This window comes from Diceros bicornis, chromosome 39 (assembly GCF_020826845.1).
Source record: "Diceros bicornis minor isolate mBicDic1 chromosome 39, mDicBic1.mat.cur, whole genome shotgun sequence".
NCBI classification, from domain to species: domain Eukaryota; kingdom Metazoa; phylum Chordata; class Mammalia; order Perissodactyla; family Rhinocerotidae; genus Diceros; species Diceros bicornis.
Window position 1 is genome coordinate 18,306,735 of NC_080778.1, and position 14,171 is coordinate 18,320,905.

Here is a 14,171-nt window from a genome sequence, read left to right on the forward strand (position 1 = left end):
AAGTATCTAACATAGGACAGCAGTGAACAGAACTCTCAGGACAGTAGCTACTCAGTAGACCCAGAAAACAACTTCTCCAGATTGTTGCATAGGGGCTCCAGGAGGAAAGTCTGGGATGGGGGGATGGTAATGATGTGTTTGAGCATACAGAAAATATATTACATGTTTGACAAAGATACTGGAGAGCTCAACAAGAAATATCAATAGGTACTAGATAAAATAAATGACAAGGTAGTTATCAACTCCAGGAAAAACAAAGGGCTATACAAGAAGGAAGGCATGGTCATATTTCACTGTTTGGCTAGGCAGTGAAAAATATTTGTTTAAATCATCATATTATTAACCTTGACTAAGGTTAAAACACTATTAAATAACTTCATTGAGGGGATGTAGGGGAATGAATTGTGCGGAGAATAAGAGAGCTATCATATATTCCCTCAAGTCAATAAATGACAAAAAAAGAGTAGTAAATGCGTATTTAGGAATACAAGAGTAAATAGCAAGGAAACAGCCCAAAGTGTTGTTGTATAAAAATATATACACACAATATATACATATAAAATATATACCTCAAGGGAGGAGCACCTCGGGGAGGTGGGGGGAAGGCACTGCTACTTTTTGTTTATAAGCCTAACAGTATTTTGAGCTTTCAAAACTATGAAAATGTATTACATTGATTAAAAAATATATTTTAATAACTAAAATTAAAATTAAAAGTCCCTGTGACTGCAAGACGTAATCAATATAAAGGAAAACTGGAGATTGTAAGAATAAAGCTCAAAGAAGCAACTGGCCTCAGACCAAATGATCATAAAACACCCTAGTCATGTAAATTTTACACACTTTTTTAAAAGCATGCTTTCCTCTCACTTTGTAATTATATCACTTCAACAAACAGAAGTCCTACCACCATTGCTTTGATGTTGCAAACAGACTTCAAAACATCTGACAGATCTTCTAATTTCTCTGATTTATCACAGGAACAAACTGAAAGTACCTCTTCTACCAACATTTTCATAACCGATCCAAATAATTTCTACACTGTTTGTGCTTTCGGTCATTAGAGTAAACATTAAATGCTTTAGTCTAATCAAACTAATATCCACTGTTTTTTACATTAATATTTACACACTTGCTAAATATCCAAACAAAGTATAAAATTTCTTCTTCCAATAAAGGCAATCGTTCAATTCTGAACGACAGAATTGGCTTTAAGCTTTTTAAAAATACATACCTATACACTAATAGAATGTAGTCTCCAGTTATAAATGTAAAACTTTTATTAAAATGATTCCAAACTCTCTCACAATTATGTTTGAAGTTTGGCTTTTATATAAAAGCAAGCAACACACTCAATTCCATTAGGTTTAAGCATTCCAGAAACAGACACGTTTACAGACTTACAAAAAAAGGAAGTTAGTACTATTCAAACATATGTGCTTCACTTACGAATAATAACTGCTACTTAGTATGTATATAATCAAACCCGCTTATTGTGGTTTGGCTTTAAAAATAGACAAATTGACTTAATAAAAACCAATTCAAACACAGCACTTAGGAAAAGTGATTTGTTTACCTCTGTTGGTTTGTAGCAGTCTACGAGAGCTTCCTGGAATGAAATACACAGACGTTTCATTATTTTAAAATTCAATATCATTTTAAAAGTGAAGTTAAAAATCATTTCATCTTCAGAGTATTATTCTAAAATGGTAAATCAAGATTTCATACTGACTGTCTAGAACCACACTTTATTTCAGTGTTTGTTGGTCATCTGAAGATACAAAAGGTTGTACATTTCATGCACAGGAATGCCTTGCACTCTTCAGAACACACACATGCACGTGCGCGCACACACCCCCCTTTCCCTTGGGTTGCCAATTGTTAATAATACTCTGGATATACTTAAATGGAGACAGCCTGTGAGAGATGGTGACAATCACACTAGCATGGAGAGTGAGGAGCTGGGCTGTGATTCAGCCACAAACCAGCTTGTCACACCTCTGCAGGCTTCAGTGTCCTCACCTGAGAACCAGAGGGAGTGAGGTCATGGCAGCTAAAGCCATTTTCAAATTCTCAATTTCAATAAAACTTTTATGTCATCACATTTTCTATAGAACTGGTGCCTGCTTTACTTTTTTTGTAACTTTCATAACTAGGATGCTATCATCTCCCAACTAAATTCACCAACAAGAGAGAATCCTTACACTAAGACTGTTCACCACGCAAGGGACGCTAGTAATTATTAACACATTAAACACATTAAAATGTGCCTTTTAATTGCCTTTAGCGATCATTTGCCATTGGTGATAACCAATAGCCATTAACAGTAATTATCAGTGAACATTAAGAACAATGGTAGGTCAAAGATTAATTGGTTTTAGAAACTCCCAAATGCAGATTTTAAGATGATAAATTTGGCCTCTTGTGGGAAGGGAAATAAATATTTTATTACTCTGGACTAAGGAAACATGAGACTGCAACATCCACTGTTGTACTAGAATGCTTATCAGTTGAGCATACTCTTGTAAAAGATATTTTATTAAACAGAATTATGTTGTAAACAATCTTTCTAGAAATTAATTTCATGAATGATATAATCCACAACTGGGAGACCAGAGTCCTAGGCTTAGATTGTCCTTGGGCTGAGGATACTCTTAGCCCTGAAATTGTTGGCAGCCATTCCGCTCTAGCTTGGCCCCTCTCCTTCTCAGACTACTGTGGGACATCTTTCCTCCTCTGGCAAGTGGATCTCTGGAGAGAGAACCAGCTCTCTCTCCCAAGAAGATGAGGCTGGAGAAAACTCATATTCATAAGGGGCTTCGAGAACTGACTATAGTCAAGAACGGCTTTATCATCAGAGATGTAGTTTATGAGGGTGAATACTTAGCGTCTCATTGCTTTCCTCTCTGCAAACTGCCATTGCCCAAGTCTTGGTGCCAACATAGCCATAGGGCAGAATCTGTGTATGCCAAGTTCCGGAGACCCAAGTGGATTCAAGCATCCATGAGCGGAGGGTTCTAGATTTTGAAAGCTGCTTACCCGTAATTTTAAAGCTCTCTCTTCTTCACTGTCTGCATCAAGAAGATCATCAATGTCAATTTCTACCTCTGGCATTTCTTCTTCCTGGGGGGCAAACGTGAAGGCATTCTATTTAGTGAGAAACTACATTGTACCGAACTAATTTAGTTGAGTTAAATAAATGACTAGATCATCAATTAAGGGGTGTTGACAATTAAGGGCTGAAAGAGAGGGAGGAATTAGGAGGAAGAGGGGGAAAGGAGGAGAAGGAAGAAGAAAGAAAAAAAAGGGGAAAACAGAAGAAAAAGGAAGAGGAGGAGGGAGGGGGAAGGAAGGGAGACAGAATGGGGAGCAAAGGAGATTTAAGAGTCACAAAGCAGTAAAAAGTAATATTTTCAAAAATGACAATTTTCTGTTTTCTGGCAGAAAACTGCAATTCTGGGTATACAATGGGGGATTGGTAGATTCTGGAAAGAGCAGTGAGAGTTGCAATTTCCTACCCATTATCTACCCAATCTTTATCTGGCGGTTTGGGCACCTCCCCTCCGGGCTCTGCGTCTGAGGAAAATCTGATTCCACTGTGGGTTTCTGAGAGGGGGCACTTGGGTCAGCATCGCCCCAGCTCCAGCCCCGGTTACTAACTCAAGAGAAGACCTGTGATCCAACTGAGACCAGTGGGGGCTCTGGGAAAAGAAGCTCTTGCAACAAAAGCATGCCTGCTCACTCCCTCTGGACTGAGAGCGGCTGAGGAAGCTCTTAGCCTGGAAACTGCTGGCAGCCGTCATGCAACCATGAAGGGAGCGAGTCTGACTCAGGGTGGGCAGAGTAGGGAGAAATAAGAAAAGAGAGTTCTGGAAAACGTCACTGAGTCAAACCATCTCTGAAGCCCCCTACCCTCAAGTAAACCTCTTTTATTGTTTCAGCCAGCGTAAGCTGAGTTTAAATTCCTGCAGCCAAAGACACCCAATCCAGAAAAGAAAGGCAAGAAAGTCCAGATGGAATGTGGTGCAAGACCTCGCTAATTTGGAATCTGTACTTCCAACCTCGGCTTCCTCTCGTTTCTCCTGTTATCTGACCTTCCCCATACTTCCGAGTACGTGGAAATAAAAATACAATTTAAGAGAGCGCTGTAGTTTTGCATTCGCCTTCTCATTAGGAGTCACCTGCTCTCCAGTCCTCTGGGCCTCAGGACAGTGAGGAGTGTCTGCAAAAGCTGGAGAGAGATCCCTGGGGGCCGCACCTGTGTGCTCACCTGGGCTTAGCCTCTCTGTGCCAGCTGTGTCATCTGGTCTTCAGGGGCAAGGCTGACTTTGCGAGTATTTCCTTTCTAGTAAAATGCATTTACTAAGTAATAGTGCTCAATCATTTTTTTTTCCAGTTCCAACACAAAAGAGGACTCAAATGTTTTGAGGAAACTGAGGAATATGATACATGACTGTGAAATAATAAGAAATATATATATTGGTCTCTGCCCCTCATTCCTGACACAGAGCTCCTAAGTCCCTTAGAATTTCCTGGGTCATAGGAGCGTCTCTTGTTCTAATCAGGTGACTCTGGGTGGGTTCCTGGATGGGGGCTAGTCCCCAGAAAGACCAAGCCACAATTAGAAGCTTGGAACTTTCCACCCCACCCCCTATCCTCCCAGAAGGGGAGAGGAGCTAGAAATGGAGTCACTGGTCAATCAAGCCTATGTGATGAAGCCTCCATAAAAATCCCAATAGTATGGGGTTCAGGGAGCTTCTGGGTTGGTGAACACATCTGTATGCCGGGAGCGTGGCACACCCCAACTCCACAGGGACAGAAGCTCCTGTGCTTGGGACCCTTCCAGACCTCACCCCATGTATCTCTTCATCTGCTGTTCATCTGCATCCTTTACTGTATCCTTTGTAATAAACTAATAAACATAAGTAAGTATTTCCCTAAGTTCTGTGAGCTATTCTAGCAAAGCGTCAAACCCATGGAAAGGGTCATGGGAACCCTGATTATAGCTGATAGATCAGAAATACAGGTGACAACCCGGGACTTGTGATGGCATCTGAACTGAGGGCAGTCTGGTGGGACTGAGCCTTAACTTGTGGCATCCACTAATTTCAGGAGGAATTGAGCTGAATTATAGGACACCCAGCTGGTGCACAAGAGAACTGCTCGATGTGTGGAAAACCCACACATCTGGTGTTGCCGTGTTGTGAGTGTGGTAATAGTGTGAGAATAAAGGAGAAACACAGGAGTGTGACTTTCCTTCTCAACCACCCTCAGTAACAGTAGCTCCCGAGGGCAGGTCCTCGATGGGCACAAAGAGTTCCAGAACAACTCTCTGGTGAACCCCGAGTGGTGTATTCCTGCTCCTGCAGAGAATTTCTGTTTAGATCCTTTGATCGGGTGTTCAGTGGGATAATCAACTCCGAAACCAGTATTTATCAATGTGGGTGTTTTATGTCTCTTCTGGGAAGTTCTACTCGATGGAAGAGCTTTATATTCATCAATATGATTTTTACATTTATACTTAATTATAATTTACCTATTAACAAACCCAATGATATAGAAATTGGAAGTTCAACTGTTTGACGAGAATAAGGCTGAAGGCTGACTTTCTTCTACTTGGAGTGCGGGCTCTCAAGCTGGGCACCTGGGTCACAGGCTAGCTCTGCCACTAACTCGCTGTGTGACTCTGGGCAAGTTTCTTAACCTCTCTGATCTCAGTGTCCTCACCTATTAGAATGGGAGAGTAAATAACAAGTACCTCATAAGGTTGGTTCAAATTACCTAATTTATATCAAATTCTTAGAATAGTACCTGGTACATGGCTAAGATTGCTAGAGTACCGATTATTATTTCTTTATTATTGTAAGATATGCAATCCATATTGAAAAGCTCAGATAAAACAGAAGGAAAATTGAACCTAACGCAGATGGGAAATTTTAACATCCTTAGTCTTATTAAGGTTAAAATCTCTTTTAAAAAATTTAATAATAATACTAACAAGAGATGAAAAAAGCGTATCTCCTTAGAAAATTCTAATGACCTCAGAACTGGGAGTGACTGCTCCTTGCTGGAGCATAGTGACAGGAATAAAATTAAAACGTGATCACCTAGCTTCTCAGGACGTCAGAAAAGCAGTACAGGGGTGGGGGTGTGTATCTGGCTATGAGAATATTCGATGGCATCTGCCAGGCCTTGGAGACTCAATCTACAAGAGGCAATGAACACAGGTACCACTGCCCTCCAATTAGACGTGACTGGGCTGCTGTTTTTTCACTAGAATCCATCCTTCCCATGCTTTCATCCAGTCAGTCTGTCCTCAGACTGGTCCTGAGCTGCTGTTTCACATGAGATGCCATTTTTAAGCCCCTCTGGGGGCAGAGCAGGGAGGTGGGTACAGATTCGGCCTCCATGGGGCAAAGGATGCTGGGAGGATCCCACAGCTGCACCCTGCCGTCAGGACGCTGGGAAAGACCACACTGGATGTGTGTGCCACTTCCCTCCATAGTACCAGCCTCCCCCCGCACCGCTTCCCCTCCGCCGTGCTGCCGTTCTCTCTCCCTGGACGCTGCCTGGGCCTGACTTCCTGTTTGTGTGTATTTGAAATCCCAGAAGCAAGGAGACTATGGTGAGAGAATGGGTGTCATTTAGGGAACCACAAACAGCTGTACGTCTTTCAAGGGCTTGCCAGACTCCACAGTGAAAAGACTGGCGGGGACTGAAACACCAACAAAGAAAGTCACTAGATTACAAAACCACTGGGACCCAGGAACGGGAACACATAAGGGAGCTGGGAAGCCACAGTGGATGCATCATGCACGGACCCTCCCCAGGCCAGTGGATGCTGGAGCGATGGCTATCTGGCCTCTAGAGCAGAGCCGGGAGAACGCTGCGCGCAGGTTCTGGCCAATGTGGCTTGAGATTAATTCATCGAGGTCCACAGCACGGTGTGTTTTTAATAACCTTTAAATAAAAGGTTAAATACAAGGTCTTTAAATAAAAACACTCATAGTTTCAGCTGCCACTTTTCAAGAAAAACCAAGAGATAAACCCACAAGTTTCAATCTGTGTAATAGTCAACACAGCCTCCTGCTATGTAAGTTTCCCCACTCTTCCCCTGAAACCGTCATTTGGGTTCAGTATTTATACTGGGTGTGGACACCAGCATATATTTGTGTTGGGTTAATGAAATCTAGCAGAGGAAGCAGGCTGTACTAGAAACTGCTCAAGGAATCACAGCCAAGGGGAGCTCCCGTGCCTGCTATTTTTAAAGGAAATAAGAGAGTCATAAGTAAATAATGCTTTCCCCAGAACAGCACAATAGGTTTCCCTGCAAACATTATTCAGCTTTGAATTCCTGCCAAATTTGGTGAAAGGGGCTTTGACTTGTTTGGCAAGCGATGCAGAGTCCCACCCACGCAGAAGGCATCAGCAATTAGGTAAATTCTCATTACCACTGCACAGGGCTCTCCTCTCCCTCAGGCTCTGACTGCATTTGACCTATTTTCCTGGACCCTCGAGATCTGCCTGGTGCAATATGGTAACCACATGAGGTATTTCAATTTAAATTCACTGAAGTGAAATACAATTAAGAATTCAGTTCCTCAGTCACATTAGCCACATTTCAAGTGCTCAATAGCCACCTGTGGTGAGTGGCTACTGCGCGGGACAGCACAGATGCAGAATCTTTCATCCTATTGACAGGACTGCGCTCGAGTCCACTCATCCTCTGGATGAGACGCTGGAGGCAAAGCCCCCTCCCCCCTCAAAGGAGCTTGACAGAAGTAAAGAAAAGGCCCAGCATCATCGCAAAGTCACTGCCACTCCCCAAGGGCGTGTGGCTGGGAAACCCTGGGCTTGGCTTTCCAAGTGGGAAAACTGATGCAAACTAAGGATTCCCTGACTGAGTAATTCTAACAGTCCTTAGGCGTCTGCACTTTCTAGCACTTTCTACCAACCTATGACGTTTCTCATTACCCCCACCTGTACCTATCAGGGGCTCCAAGGAGCTCAGGGTGCATGCTGGGAGTGGAGCAGGGGTATGTTCTGAATGCGGGTGATGCTGAAACCAAAGCCCAGATGAGAAGGACACAGAGATATAGGCCATGGAGGTGCACGTGGGAGAGTCCTGGGAAGCAAAGAATCCTGTGTATATATAGTATTTAATATTTTTAATGAGGGGTATGGAAATATTCTAAATTCAACTGAAGTTCTCTTTAGCTCTTTCTTCTCTATGTTGGTCTTCAAACACCATCACTGAATAACCTCAGTGAGAGATCAAATCACTTACAAGGAAGTGACTATACCCACGGCCCGCTGTGGTGTACCAGAGTTGAGCTGTTGGGGAATTTTCCCGACACTAAAGATAGATCCCGATATTGGCTCTGGTGACAAGAAGTGAAACAATCTCTTGTGAGGCACCACCTAACATGATCCCACATTTAGTCAGAGGCCCTCCTGTTGGTACCCACAGAACGAGGCCCTTGATCATTTCTATGCGTCTTTCTGGTGGTACATCTGCTGAGAACCCACTGTATACAAGGCATTGCATGTCAGACACCGTGCGTCCTGAACTGGATGGGCTGTCAGTCTAAGCACGGAAACAAATAACACACAATGGCACCAAAGAGAGAGAGAAACCCAAAGTGCTTTAGTAGTTAAGGAGAGGGAGAACTTCCACCTGGGGCAGGCAGGAAGGGTTTCACAGAGGAGAGGGAAGGTAAGCTGGCTTTGTGGGATGGCAGGATTTGGACAGGTTTACAGCGGGAGGGAGCAGGAGGGAGAGCATGCACAAGAGGCAAAACGGTACACAGGAGGCAAAAATACAGGTGTATTCTAAACATGGGGTATAGAAAGGTCCTTGGCCTGGGAGTCAGACAGCTCTGGGCTGCAAATATTAATGCCTATGGAGGCCAGACAGGTAACAGAAATGAGAGCTGAGGCACCTGGTATGCTATAAGGAGTAGTGGGGAGTGTGGCAAATTGGAGAAAACAAGCTCCAAGGAAAGGCAGCAGAGAACACTCTATTCCTGTAACTGCGGGCCCTTCAGGACCAGTTCAGCTGACCTCATCTCTTATCAACAGAGTAATTAAGAACTGTCTTTCAGAAAATCTGTAAAGTCACATAGCCAGAGCATGCGCAGAAGAGGGAATGTTGACCTGAAATGACTGTGGAACCAAAGATCCTCCTCCCCGTGGAACCCAGGAACCAGGACACGACCAGAACTTGAAAGTCGGAACCTTATCAGAAGCGAGGGGTCTGTCATTTAGGAAGATCTGGTGTTAAAATTCCTTCCTTTTGATGAAGTCCCCACCTCATCAAAAATGTTTAGAATCCTGTCATAAATGTTTAGAACCTTACCACAAATGCCTGAAGCCCACCAATCAAAACCTGTCCTGCCAGCATTTCCACGTGTCAGCCTGTTCTCCCTAACCTCTTAGATTTCACCCCAAATCCTGAATCAGGGACACAGATCTGAGAGCACATGCCCCCTGTCTCCCTGCAGGGCAATCTCGCAGAATAAAGCTGATCTCTTTTCCCAAAGGCTGATCCGGTAGTTAATTGGCCATTTATGCACATTGGGCAGGAGAACCCTAATTTTGTGTGGTAACACTCCCACGTATTGTAACCTTTTAGGAATATGTGCTCGGTGCTGCCAGATTTTCCACGTTTTCAGGAAAAGTTGAAAATACAGATTTTTAATGTAAAGATATCCCAATTTTTTTAAGTTGGTTAAAAATTCTTTAAAATATTATGAAGGACAATAAAACCCATTTGCCTGTGGGCTGCCAGTGTCTTCTCATCCTGCAGAGACTGTAGCCACTGAGGGCTTCAGAGCAAGGATTGGAAATGCCAGAAGAGACAGCTGGGCCAGCTGCAGGGCCCCGGGCAAGGGGGAGGCAGGGAGAAGGGGAGGAGGCTGCTGAGAGGAGAATATGCTCGTCCTGTGTGAGGTAACAGGGCTTGAATACAAGTTGTGGCAGGAACAAAAAGTGATAAATAGGGAGGGAAAAACAGATGGAATCTGGAGATGAACCGGATGTGGGATGAGGGAAAGGAGAAGGTAAAGGGAAGACGCAGGCTTTGAGCCCCGAGAGGTTTTGGAGAAAGATGCTATATTAGCGAACACACCTGGGGACCTTGACACCATTTCACAAACTAACCAGCAGTTCAGAGTTAAGCCACCTCCAGCGTCCCCCAACCTGTAAGCAGAAGCTACATCCCCACTCTGCCACCGCACAGGGACACACTGCCCTCTCGTGCAGGCAGAACCTGCAGGCCGGGCCTACAACCAGCTCAGGCACCAGGATGCAGTAACACAACGTGAGGCAGGTGCCCGAAACACAGTCGCTCTGTGGTGAAAACACACACCACACACGCGTGCGCGCGCACACTCACGGCATATCACAGGCATGCACACTTCTAACTAGCCAGAAAATGTACCCATGAACGCTGTCAAGTGTGGTGTCAGCCTTTAAAAAATACAAACACCTCTCTCTCCACAGCAGTGAAGGCGGCAGGAATGCTCAAGCTAAATCAGCTTGAAAATGGATTGTGGTTTTCACGTTCTATGACACAGCTTAACAGCTCCCTGAAAGTGACAGGGGCTCACAGTTCTCTGTAGCCTCCATCTCGAAATAGGGATGTGAACTGCCATGGGACTAGGGTACCGTGAACCTTGTGGCAGCCGGGGGAGAAGTGTGGGGCAGCAGGAGGACCGGGAGGGGGGACGGCCTGAGAGCTCACCTTTCTATGAGCCTGCGGGGGAAACTGGCCTGGGAAGAACATAAAAAGACTAGAGGCAAATTGAATCCTAGGGATTATGTGAGTTTGCCATGAAAATATTTACATTTCATGCTTTCATTTTAATGACAATCCAAAAAATTTCTGTAAGCAAGCATAATCATTCTAAGAATCATCTAGATGATCATCCTATAACAAGTTGGCTCTGTAGTTATACACTGGCATCAAGCAGAATTATGTTAACTGTTATGGGCTAATGAGAAAAAGGCCAGAGGGTGGATTTAATACATAAGTGACTTATTTACACCAGGTGAAGCCAGAAGCCATCACTCAAGGGACACTGAGCTGCGGCAATCTATACCTTCTTCCTGTCACAAAGGGAATGACGTCACCCATCACAGTAAACTCATGCTGCACGTGTAAGCTCTGTTGGTTGGGTACTTTATGTTTAATTTTGATTTGGTTTTATAATTGGAAGAACCATAAGCCTAAGGAGTTTATACTTGGTTTTAAGTGGTACATATTAGGAGTGGTAATTAAGTGGTAATATTATAATAGTAAATGTTTAAATCAGCCCTGGAATCTGCAAGAAATTTTTCCCACTTACGAAGGAGCCCAGCCTACCCTACAGCACATCACTGTGAAATATCAGAACCTCGGGAACGGAGGAGAGATCCTGGAAGTTCTCAGACAGAAACAGGCCACACACAGAAGGTCAGAGAATCAGTGTTATCAGGCATCCAACAGCAGTGCTATGAGCTGGAAGCCAAGAGAGCAATGATTCCAAAATCCTGAGGCGAAACGATTTCCAACCTGGATGCCTATGTGCCCCGCAAACTGTCAACTCAGAGAAAAACCACAGGCATTTTAAGACGCATCAGGTCTTATGTCTTAATATATTTACCTCCCATTTCAGGAAGAAGTGCTCCAGCAAAACAAAGAAATAAAGTAGGAATGTCACCTGTAGGTGTGGATCATGAAGGCCAGAGGGCATGTATGGGCATGCCTCATTTTATTGCACTTTGCTTTATTGCGCATAATAGATATTGTGTGGAGGGCAAGACCCTCCACCAGCAAAAAGATTACTACTTGCTAAAGGCTCAGAATGATGGTTAGCATTATTTAGCAATGAAGTATTTTTTAATTGAGGTATGTACATTGTTTTTTTAGACATAATGCTATTGCGCACTTAATACACTACAGTATAATGTAAACATTAACTTTTATATGCACTAGGAAACCAAAAAAATTACGAGACTTGCTCTAACGTAATATTTGCTTTATTGCAGTGGTCTGGAACCAAACCCACAATAGCTCTGAGGTACGCCTCTACTAAAATCAAGAGTGAGGAGGGTACCTGGGAGGCCAGGAAGTGAAGAGCAAAGAACTGGGAAGCTGAGTGAAAGGAGTGGAGATGAGCCTATTTTAATAAGGGCACAGGCGCAGTGCCTGACGGGCACACATCTGCACAGGCGACCCGGCCATTCAGAGGGGCTGGGGTGGGATCACCTCAACTAAGGCCTCAAACAGAACTAAAATGGGGTAAACAAGCGTAGGTCACTCCAGTTTCAACACCCTTCGCAAATGGTATGATCCCATGTCCCTGATACACACTTGTTTTAAAAGTTAACACAACCTCCAATGGCTGAAGCTTTTTCAGAGCCAAACAGCAAAATCCCCCAAAATCCTCCTTTAAAAAAATCAAAACAGCCTGACCGAACTTGATCCCATGGTAAAGTGAAGGGATGTTTTAAATAATATCCACAGAGGCTGCTGTCTTTCCCACCCAGGAGAGAGGTCTGGCCCTCCCTTGTCCTGCATACCCCACAGCTAAGACTCATTTCTGGAACACTCAGGGCACACACAAACGACAGCCATAGCAGGGAAGACAAAAGCCACAGGACACGTTGCCGTCCCCCATCACCCCCCACGGAGTGCCACCCTTTCCTCCTATTCAAGAAAACACACTGTGACATGAGTGAGCAAGATGGACATCATTTGACAAACCCCCTAGAATATGTTTTCATCTTTTGATAGTTCACTAGCTTTTTTGGTACTTGCACTCTTGTCAATAAACAAATTACTTGTGACACCTCCTCGTGTCACAGCAGCCCAGCTGAGAACCACTGCCCTAACCATCAACAATATAAAACAAGATATAAAGAGTCACATTACCGGTCATGTGAGAGTATTCTAGAACTAGGCACATCTACATCAGGGGCACCAGGCAAATCCATGCCACAGCTATTTACTGAGTCCCCACTATCTTCCAGGCACTTTCTAGACACCAAGGATAAAGAATAAACAACTGACAAAAATCCTTGCTCTCGTGGAGATTAAACCCCAATAGGGAAGACACAATAAAGACATAACTAATACATTGTGCAGCAAATAGTGATAAATATTTTAGAGAAAAAATAGGCAGGAGAGAGAGACAGGGAATAATAGGAGGGCTGGCATTTTAAATGGGGTGGTTGGAGTAGTGAGAGAAATATCTGAATAAAAGACTTGAGGAAGGTGAGGGCAGACGCCACGTCCGTATCTGAGGGAAGAACACCGAGGGGGAGCAGCAGGTGCCCAGGTGCGTCTGAGAAGCTGCAAGGAGCCCAGGGTCACTACAGCGGAGTTGGGGTGGGGCCCCTGTAAAGACTCTGGCTTGTCCCCTGGGTGAGAGAAAGCCACCGGGGTTTGAGCACAGGGGTGGCGTAATCTGATTATCTTTTAAAAAGGGTCACCCTGGCTGCTCTGTGAAGCATGGGCTGTGGGAGGCGAGCGCATAAGCAGGAGAACTTACGAGGCCACAGAAATAACCTGGTAAGAGATGACAGTGGTTTATAGACTGGGGCGGCGGCAGCACAAAATATATTCTGTTCTTATTTGGGTCACTGCTGGTCCAGTTCTCAAATATCTGCATATTTACATATGCATAAATGATGCAGATATAGATGATATATCTGTAGCTGAATCAGTTAGTAAGGCTGGCTGAGCTAGAGCATGTTGCAAGGTGCAGGTATCAAGCACACACCTACTGAGCAGAAGCAGCAGGTGGGTGTGAAGACGGGTGTGAGCCTCCACCCCTCAATTCCCTGCCCTTCCTAAAACCCGACATTAGCAACTCGTTTTAACAAATGAATATCTCTGGAGAGATAATCATAGCTCTTCTGACATGGTTTAAAAAAAAAACTGGCCCCATGGCGTAGTGGTTAAGTTCAGCCTGCTCCGCTTCGGTGGCCCAGGTTCAAGGGTTCAGATATCTGAAGCAGATCCACACCGCTGGTCAACCATGCTGTGGCGGCGAGCCACGTACAAAATAGAGGAGGTGGGCCGGCCCGTGGCTTAGCGGTTAAGTGCGCGCGCTCCGCTGCTGGCAGCCCGGGTTCGGATCCCAGGCGCGCACCGACGCACGGCTTGTCCGGCCATGCTGAGGCCG

The 14,171-nt window shown here is 44.4% G+C and overlaps 1 protein-coding gene across 2 annotated transcripts in view; it reads right to left on the bottom strand.

Moving 5' to 3' along the window:
- PPP1R14C (protein phosphatase 1 regulatory inhibitor subunit 14C) overlaps window positions 1-14,171 on the bottom strand; it is an 86,407-nt gene that overhangs the window by 20,167 nt on the left and 52,069 nt on the right. For both annotated transcript variants that reach the window (XM_058534158.1, XM_058534157.1), the window contains exons 2-3: window positions 3,040-3,123; window positions 1,577-1,609 (exon numbers count right to left, since the gene is read on the bottom strand). In XM_058534158.1, coding sequence (XP_058390141.1) covers window positions 1,577-1,609; window positions 3,040-3,123 — 117 coding nt within the window. The remainder of the gene's footprint in view (window positions 1-1,576; window positions 1,610-3,039; window positions 3,124-14,171) is intronic.